Source organism: Nerophis lumbriciformis, linkage group LG26 (assembly GCF_033978685.3).
Source record: "Nerophis lumbriciformis linkage group LG26, RoL_Nlum_v2.1, whole genome shotgun sequence".
Classification (NCBI taxonomy): domain Eukaryota; kingdom Metazoa; phylum Chordata; class Actinopteri; order Syngnathiformes; family Syngnathidae; genus Nerophis; species Nerophis lumbriciformis.
In genome coordinates, this window is record NC_084573.2 from 28110001 (window position 1) to 28120000 (window position 10000).

A 10000-nucleotide genomic window follows, 5' to 3' on the forward strand; every position below is an offset into this window, starting at 1 on the left:
TAGCTCGATCGTCTGCGGGAACAAACTGCCGCCATTGCTTGCCGTGCTAGCGAGGTCCTTTGTCCCTGAATTGCTCACACACTCCGGCAGATTCAATGGGGGTTTGGCGGAAGATTTCTTTGACTTTATCGTTGGAAATGCATCTGCTTTGAGTGTCGCAGGATATCCACACATTCTTGCCATCTCTGTCGTAGCATAGCTTTCGTCGGTAAAGTGTGCGGAACAAACGTCCAATTTCTTGCTACTTTCGCATCTTTGGGCCACTGGTGCAACTTGAATCCATCCCTGTTTGTGTTGTTACACCCTCCAACAACACACCGACAAGGCATGATGTCTCCAAGGTACGGAAAACAGTCGAAAAAACGGAAAATAACAGAGCTGATTTGACTCGGTGTTTGAGAAAATGGCGGATTGCTTCCCGATGTGACGTCACGTTGTGACGTCATCGCTCCGAGAGCGAATATTAGAAAGGCGTTTAATTCACCAAAATTCACCCATTTAGAGTTCGGAAATCGGTTAAAAAAATATCTGGTCTTTTTTCTGCAACATCAAGGTATATATTGACGCTTACATAGGTCTGGTGATAATGTTCCCCTTTAACATCTCAATTAGCAGAGGTGGGTAGAGGAGCCAAAAATGGCACTCAAGAGGAGCGTTCTTAACCTTATTGACCGCAGGGCCCGCGCAAATATTAACACTGAATTAGTAATCTTACTCTTGATTGTAATCATATTCAATAATTATATCTACCGTATTTTCCGGACCGTAGGGCACACCGGATTATAAGGCACACTGCCGGTGAATGGTCTATTTTTGATCTTTTTTCATATATCAGGCCAGAGGTTCTTAACCTTGTTGGAGGTACCGAACCCCACCAGTTTCATATACGCATTCACCGAACCCTTCTTTAGTGAAAAATAACATGTTTTTTTGTTTTTCAAATTCAAGAAAAAGTTATATGTTTTTGGTAACACTTTAGTATGGGGAACCTATTCTAAGTCAGTGGTTCTCAACCTTTTTTCAGTGATGTGAACATTTTTTAATTCAAGTACCCCCTAATCAGAGCAAAGCATTTTTGGTTGAAAAAAAGAGATAAAGAAGTAAAATACAGCACTATGTCATCAGTTTCTGATTTAGTAAATTGTATAACAGTGCAAAATATTGCTAATTTGTAGTGGTCTTTCTTGAACTATTTGGAAAAAAATATATAAAATAACTAAAAACTTGTTGAAAAATAAACAAGTGATTCAATTATAAATAAAGATTTCTACACATAGAAGTAATCATCAACTTAAAGTGCCCTCTTTGGGGATTGTAATAGAGATCCATCTGGATTGATGAACTCTAACTCTAAAAATTTCTTCAAAAAAAAAAGAAATCTTTAATATCAATATTTATGGAACATGTCCACAAAAAAACCTAGTTTTCAACACTGAATATTGTAATATTGCATTGTAATGAATGGAATAGCCTACTGGATTTGATGTTCAGTTGATGAACTTGCATTCATATTTTGTTGAAGTATTATTCAATAAATATATTTATAAAGGATTTTTGAATTGTTGCTATTTTTAGAATATTAAAAAAAAATCTCGCGTACCCCTTGGCATACCTTCAAGTACCCCCATTTGAGAACCACTGTTTTAAGTAACAACGACTTAATTTAGAGTTTTTTGGACACTAGGGGAACATATTCTAAGTAATCTAAGGTTAGGGTTAGGGTTAGAGGGTTAGGGCCAGGGTTAGAGGGTTAGAGTTTTAATAAGACCATGCCGAATAATGCATTAATAAGTACTTATTAATGACTAGTTAAGAGCCAATATGTTACTAATTTGCATGTTAATAAGCAACTAATTAATGGTGAATATGTTCCCCATACTAAAGTTATACCATGTTTTATTACTGGTGCACAAAATGAACCGTGCATGAACATCACCTTGTTCAAAGAACAAAACCAACACAGTGCATAAACTCACAACAAATTACACACCTGCAAATCAGTGTGACTTCTGCTGTTGCCGTATCCGTAATACGCCGATAGGGAGAAGTTTGTATTTACACGATGAGTCGGGTGTGTTTTGACCTTCGCCGAACCCCTGAGCCCGACTCACCGAACCCCTAGGGTTCCATCGAACCCAGGTTAAGAACCACTGTATTAGGCGCATCAGATTATAGGGCGCATTAAAGGAGTCAAATTAATTTAATTTTTTTCTAAATGTAAAACACTTCCTTGTGGTCTACATAACATGTAATGGTGGTTCTTTGGTCAAAATGTTGCATGGATGATGTTTTACAGATCATCTTCAAGCCGCTTTCTGACAGTCGCTTCCGGATGCGCCGTTTTGTGGGCGGTCTTATTTACGTGGCTCACTTTTGGCAGCGTCTTCTACCCCGTCATCTTTGTTGTAGCGGTGTAGCGTGCAAGGACGGGAGTGGAAGAAGTGTCAAAAGATAGAGCTAACTGTTTTAAAGGGGAACATTATCACCAGACCTATGTAAGCGTCAATATATACCTTGATGTTGCAGAAAAAAGACCATATATTTTTTTAACCGATTTCCGAACTCTAAATGGGTGAATTTTGGCGAAATAAACGCCTTCTAATATTCGCTCTCGGAGCGATGACGTCACAATGTGACGTCGCATCGGGAAGCAATCCGCCATTTTCTCAAACACTGAGTCAAATCATCCGTTTTTTCGACTGTTTTCCGTACCTTGGAGACATCATGCCTCGTTGTCGGAGGGTGTAACAACACGAACAGGGACGGATTCAAGTTGCACCAGTGGCCCAAAGATGCGAAAGTGGCAAGAAATTGGACGTTTGTTCCGCACACTTTACCGACGAAAGCTATGCTACGACAGAGATGGCAAGAATGTGTGGATATCCTGCGACACTCAAAGCAGATGCATTTCCAACGATAAAGTCAAAGAAATCTGCCGCCAGACCCCCATTGAATCTGCCGGAGTGTGTGAGCAATTCAGGGACAAAGGACCTCGGTAGCACGGCAAGCAATGGCGGCAGTTTGTTCCCGCAGACGAGCGAGCTAAACCCCCTGGATGTCTTGGCTCACACCGTCCCGAAGATGATCAAGAGAAGAATATTGACCCTAGCTTCCCTGGCCTGCTGACATGAGGGTATGTCTCCAGAATATATTAATTGCTGAAAACTGGGCTGTCTGCACTCTCAAAGTGCATGTTGTTGCCAAATGTATTTCATATGCTGTAAACCTAGTTCATAGTTGCTAGTTTCCTTTAATGCCAAACAAACACATAGCAATCGTTGGTTAGAAGGCGATCGCTGAATTTGTCCTCGCTTTCTCCCGTCTCGCTGGCTGTCGTGTCGTTTTCGTCGGTTTCGCTTGCATACGGTTCAAACCGATATGGCTCAATAGCTTCAGTTTCTTCTTCAATTTCGTTTTCGCTACCTGCCTCCACACTACAACCATCCGTTTCAATACATGCGTAATCTGTTGAATCGCTTAAGCCGCTGAAATCCGAGTCTGAATCCGAGCTAATGTCGCTATACCTTGCTGTTCTATCCGCCATGTTTGTTTGTGTTGGCTTCACTATGTGACGTCACAGGAAAATGGACGGGTGGTTAAAATCAGGCACTTTGAAGCTTTTTTTAGTGATATTGCGTGATGGGTAAAATTTTGAAACAAACTTCGAAAAATATAATAAGCCACTGGGAACTGATTTTTAATGGTTTTAACAATTCTGAAATTGTGATAATGTTCCCCTTTAATGACATCCAGACATGACTTAAATCAATAACGGAGCAGCATCCAGCGGGGCATCACAACAAAATTAGGCATAATAATGTGTTAATTCCACGACTGTATATATCAGTATCGGTTGAAACCGGTATCGGTAATCAAGAGTTGGACAATATCGGAATATCGGCAAAAAAGCCATTATCGGACATCTCTAGTAATGAGCCCGCCTTCTACCACGACTTACGCACGTGGGCCTCAATAACGCGGGGCTGCAGGCCGGATGAAAGGATACCAATAAGAGAAACGTAAAGAAAACCCTTGAGGGTTCTTAGTAAATCCTACCTGACCGACTCGGCCATGCGCCTCAGGTCTTCGTTCTGCTGCTTGAGCCTCTCCAGCTTGACCAGGATCTTGGACAGCTCCCGGCTGGAGCGTTCCGGGTGGTCGCTGTCCCTCACCAAATGGCCACCGATGTAAAAGAGGAGCGTCCCCCAGGCTAAGAGCACCAGGGTGATCCAACGCCATGAGCCCGCCCAGGGCCGCATGGTGTCACCCCGCCCGCCTGAACTTGCCCCCTGATGCGCCTGCACGCCCAACGACCCCGGCGGGCTGCTCGACGGTCCACTCGTGCCCTGTCACCAGAATCCACGCAGTTCCCACGTTAGCACTGGCATCTTTGCAGGGACGGCGGATGAGGCGAGGTTTCACAAGGTCCGGGGGGGGTGGTCTCCAGCTACCAGCCAGCTAATCCCCAATGCGCTACACCATGATGGCGGCGTTAGTGCCTCGCCGACTTCTTCAGGTCCCTCTGGAACGATTCACCGAAGCAGTTCCCTGCAAGAAGCACACAAGAGCCAAGAATTCAGATTAGGGTTAAGCTTTTGTACGTAGCAAAGGAAAACACGAGACGCTTGCAGCCATAGGCGCCGATCCCTTGGGCGCTTCGGGGCCCTGAGCACTCACGTCCAATGCCGAGCACTCACGTGGGATTGATGGCAACTTTCAATCTTTAAAATAATGTTTGCAAAATCATTCTTGTTGTTAATTTTGTGGCGATTTTGGTCCGTTTGACATACTAAAAAGTCACAACTTATATAGTCTACCAAGATTTCATTGTGCCCGATAATCATACTTGCCAACCTTGAGACCTCCGATTTCGGGAGATGGGGGACGTGGTCGGGGTGGGGCGGGGCTAAGAGGGGAGGAGTATATTTACAGCTAGAATTCACCAAGTCAAGTATTTCATATATATATATATATATATATATATATATATATATATATATATATATATATATATATATAAGAAATACTTGACTTTCAGTGAATTCTAGCTATATATATATATATTTATTTTATTATATATATATATATATATATATATATATATATATATATATATATATATATATATATATATATATATATATAAATAAAAGAAATACTTGAATTTCAGTGTTCATTTATTTACACATATACACACACATAACTCATCTACTCATTGTTGAGTTAAGGGTTGAATTGTCCATCCTTGTTCTATTCGCTGTCACTATTTTTCTAACCATGCTGAACACCCTTTCGCAGGTACCCAGAAAGGTTTCGAGTACCACCAAAAAAACTGAATCTCTGAAGACAGTATAAAAATCTGTGTTAATGGTGTACAAATACTGTTTGTATAATAAGCATGTTATTTTTTTACAAATGAGGGTTAAGAGTTCAGTACTAAAAAAAAAAAAAAAGAAGTTTTTTAATTGAGCTGCTGCATTTTTTGGTTGGGTTGTTTATTTATTTTGAGTAACTTCTATACATTTCTAAAAGGGGAATAATGTAATAGAGTGATCTATGTTTGTCTGTTGCCATCTCCTGGTGAATGTTGGCTATAGCGTACTGGGGTTACTTTTTGGTTGGCCAACGATTTACGTGGTGTTGCGCACCTGACGTCACTCAGGTTCGCATGGAGCTGGAGGGGGCGTGGCTTTCAGATCCGCCTGAATTTCGTGAGAAAATTTGTCCCGGGAGGTTTTCGGGAGAGGCGCTGAATTTCGGGAGTCTCCCGGAAAATCCGGGAGGGTTGGCAAGTATGCCGATAATGAAGTCACGATATGCCGATAATGAAGTCACGACACAATCATCTTGACTTTGATCACGTTGCACACGAGCGAATGAAGTGCATACTTACTCAACAGCCATGCATGTCACACTAAAGGTGGCTGTAAGAAAAACGCCAACACTGTCATAAACATGTGCCATATAGTGAAACCACATTAAACAACAACGACAAACACATTTTGGAAGAATATTTGCACCCAACACAACATAAACACTACTCTTCTGGGACGCTACAATTGGTGGATCTACACCTAACATCCACTGTAATGATACCACGTACAATAGCGTATCTCGTCGATACTTTACCTTCTCAGTGGCCTAGTGGTTAACTACAATCCTCCATAAAAAGAGATACCAGCTTGGATAAATTTAAAAGAAACTTGGTTTTGTTAAATAAAATTCTACCTAAACATTTCATAAAGTCAAATACAAATAAGGCAACAAGAGAAGTATCCAACACTTCTCTTCTCCAGATGGAATCTCTACAGCAGATATGATCATCTACATCAACATTAGTATTTGCCCGAGTGGCTCGACAAGATACATTTTTTATTCATTTTTTTAAACATTTGTGATTTTTTTTAATCGATTAAAAACCGTTACAAGCAAGAATCGCGATTAATTCGAAAATCAATTTTTTTTGACAGCCCAAGCTGACTCGTCATCTTTCAACAGTGTCATGTGCGACGTGGGGTTACACTTGAATCACTATTGTGACATCCAGTGGACACATTTAGAACTGCAGTTTATTTCATTAAAACATTTCAGCTCATTTTCATACTTAGCAAACTCATCTTGCGGGCCTTGTGGGCCAGATTGAACCTGGTCGTGGGCCTAATACATCTGAATTTTTACTTGCGTACGCAATTTTCTGGATTGATCGTACATCTTTTTTTTAGTAGGAAAGCCACGCAACTGTCATTATTTTCGATAGTTCATAAAAATAAAAAAATTATCGATATTGACCGACACAAAACACTTAACAGTAGAGATGTCCGATAATATCGGACTGCCGATATTATCGGCCGATAAATGCTTTGAAAATGTGATATCGGAAATTATCGGTATCGGTTTCAAAAAGCACAATTTATGACTTTTTAAAATGCCGCTGTACAGAGTGATACAGTCCGCCAATAAAACTTAGAGGCACTGCCTTTGCGTGCCGGCCAAATCACATAATATCTACGGCTTTTCACACACGCAAGTGAATGCAATCATACTTGGTCAACAGCCATACAGGTCACACTGAGGGTGGCCGTATAAACAACTTTAACACTGTTACAAATATGCGCCACACCAAACAAGAATGGCAAACATATTTCGGGAGAACATCCGCACCGTAACACAACATAAACACAACAGAACAAATACCCAGAACCCCTTGCAGCACTAACTCTTCCGGGACGCTACAATATATAGAGTGTCCGCCCTGAGATCGGTAGGTTGTGAGTTCAAACCCCGGCCGAGTCATACCAAAGACTATAAAAATGGGACCCTTTACCTCCCTGCTTGGCACTCAGCATCAAGGGTTGGAATTGGGGGTTAAATCACCAAAAATGATTCCCGGGCGCGGCCACCGCTGCTGCTCACTGCTGCCCTCACCTCCCAGGGGGTGATCAAGGGTGATGGGTCAAATGCAGAGAATAATTTCGCCACACCTAGTGTGTGTGTGACAATCATTGGTACTTTAACTTTAACTTTACTACTATGATTACATCGATATTTTTTAACATCACAAAATCGTCTTACATTTTTTTTTTTCAATTTATATTATGTTTATAAACTCAGTAAATATGTCCCTGGACACATGAGGACTTTGAATATGACCAGTGTATGATCCTGTAACTACTTGGTATCGGATTGATACATACATTTGTGGTATCATCCAAAACTAATGTAAAGTATCAAACAAGAGAAGAATAAGTGATTATTACATTTTAACATAAGTGTAGATAGAACATGTTGAAAGAGAAAATAACCAGATATTAACAGTAAAGGAAGAAGTAGATTAATAATTAATTTTCTACCACTTGTCCTTAATAATTTTAACAAAATAATAGAATGATAAATGACACAATACATTACTGCATACTTCAGCAGACTAAATTAGCCTTTGTTTGTTTACTTACTACTAAAAGACAAGTTGTCTTGTATGTTCACTATTTTATTTAAAGACACAATTGCAATAAGAAACATACGGAGCCCCTAAAGCAGGCCTGGGCAATTATTTTGCCTCGGGGGGCCAAATTTAGAGAAAAAAATGTGTCTGGGGGCCGGTATATGTATTTTTAGGAACACTAATACAAAACCGCACAATAATGTCTGATTGAATGCTAAAAACGTCTTAAAAAACACAATGGAATTTTACAATTTTTTACTGAATGAGACACCGAGAATGTACATGAAAATAAAGAATGTGGGATTTACAATATTAACTATGAAGGATAAAACACTGAATATTGACAACATATGAGCGTCACCCCCCCTCCCCATCGACATATCTTACAATCAAGCGAAACGCAACAAAAATGCAACAAACACAGCAAAATATGAACGCGAAGGGTAAAAAAAACTCACCTACAATCTGATATATTTGATATATATATGTTTGGTTGTTATGTGTGGATATCCTGCGACACTCAAAGCAGATGCATTTCCAACGATAAAGTCAAAGAAATCTGCCGCCAGACCCCCATTGCATCTGCCGGAGTGTGTGAGCAATTCAGGGACAAAGGACCTCGCTAGCACGGCAGTTTGCTCCCGCAGACGAGCGAGCTAAACCCCCTGGATGTCTTGGCTCACACTGTCCCTTATACCACCGAAGATGATCAAGAGAAGAATATCAACCCTAGCTTCCCTGGCCTGCTGACATCAACTCCAAAACTGGACAGATCAGCTTTCAGGAAAAGAGTGCGGATGAGGGTATGTCTACAGAATATATTAATTGATGAAAATTGAGCTGTCTGCACTCTCAAAGTGCATGTTGTTGCCAAATGTATGTCATATGCTGTAAACCTAGTTCATAGTTGTTAGTTTCCTTTAATGCCAAACAAACACATACCAATCGTTGGTTAGAAGGCGATCGCCAAATTCGTCCCCGCTTTCTCCCGTGTCGCTGGCTGTCGTGTCGTTTTCGTCGGTTTCGCTTGCATACGGTTCAAACCGATATGGCTCAATAGCTTCAGTTTCTTCTTCAATTTCGTTTTCGCTACCTGCCTCCACACTACAACCATCCGTTTCAATACATGCGTAATCTGTTGAATTGCTTAAGCCGCTGAAATCCGAGTCTGAATCCGAGCTAATGTCGCTATACCTTGCTGTTCTATGCGCCATGTTTGTTTTCTGTTGGCATCACTATGTGACGTCACAGGAAAATGGACGGGTGTATATAATGATGGTTAAAATCAGGCACTTTGAAGCTTTTTTTAGGGATATTGCGTGATGGGTAAAATTTTTAAAAAAACTTCGAAAAATAAAATAAGCCACTGGAAAATGGTTTTAACCCTTCTGAAATTGTGATAATGTTCCCCTTTAAAGATCTAAAAAAATTATTTGGGAATGTCCGGCGGGCCAGATTGAAAAGCTTAACGGGCCGCATGCGGCCCCCGGGCCTTAATTTGCCCAGGTCTGCTTTAGGGCATACTTGCCAACCCTGAGACCTCCGATTTTGGGAGGTGGGGGGTGGAGGGCGTGGTCGGGGGTGGGGCGGGGGGCGTGGTTGGGGGCGTGGTTAAGATATATATATATATATATATAAGAAATACTTGACTTTCAGTGAATTGTAGCTATATATATATATATATATATATATATATATATATATATATATATATATATATATATAAAATAAAAATATATATATACAAATAAAAGAAATACTTGAATTTCAGTGTTCATTTATTTTCACATATACACACACACATAACACTCATCTACTCATTGTTGAGTTAAGGGTTGAATTGTCCATCCTTGTTCTATTCTCTGTCACTATCTCAGAACACACACATTATACAAATATACATTATAAAATCAATAAGAAAACGGGAGCTCTAATTTGGGAGTCTGAATTAGGATCAGAAGTTCCTATATAAACATTGCGCACTCACGTCGCCTTTTTGTATTGATTACTGCAGCTCTCCCGTCCAAAGGCAAAACCCAGTAACTCAATTTTGGTCAA

General features: G+C 40.5%; 1 protein-coding gene across 1 annotated transcript in view; it reads right to left on the minus strand.

Annotated features, from left to right (window-relative positions):
• Positions 1-10000, minus strand: part of fut8b (fucosyltransferase 8b (alpha (1,6) fucosyltransferase)) — a 392883-nt gene that overhangs the window by 212193 nt on the left and 170690 nt on the right. The window contains exon 2 of the mRNA XM_061987060.2: positions 4057-4548. Coding sequence (XP_061843044.1) covers positions 4057-4259 — 203 coding nt within the window. The 5' untranslated portion in view covers positions 4260-4548. The remainder of the gene's footprint in view (positions 1-4056; positions 4549-10000) is intronic.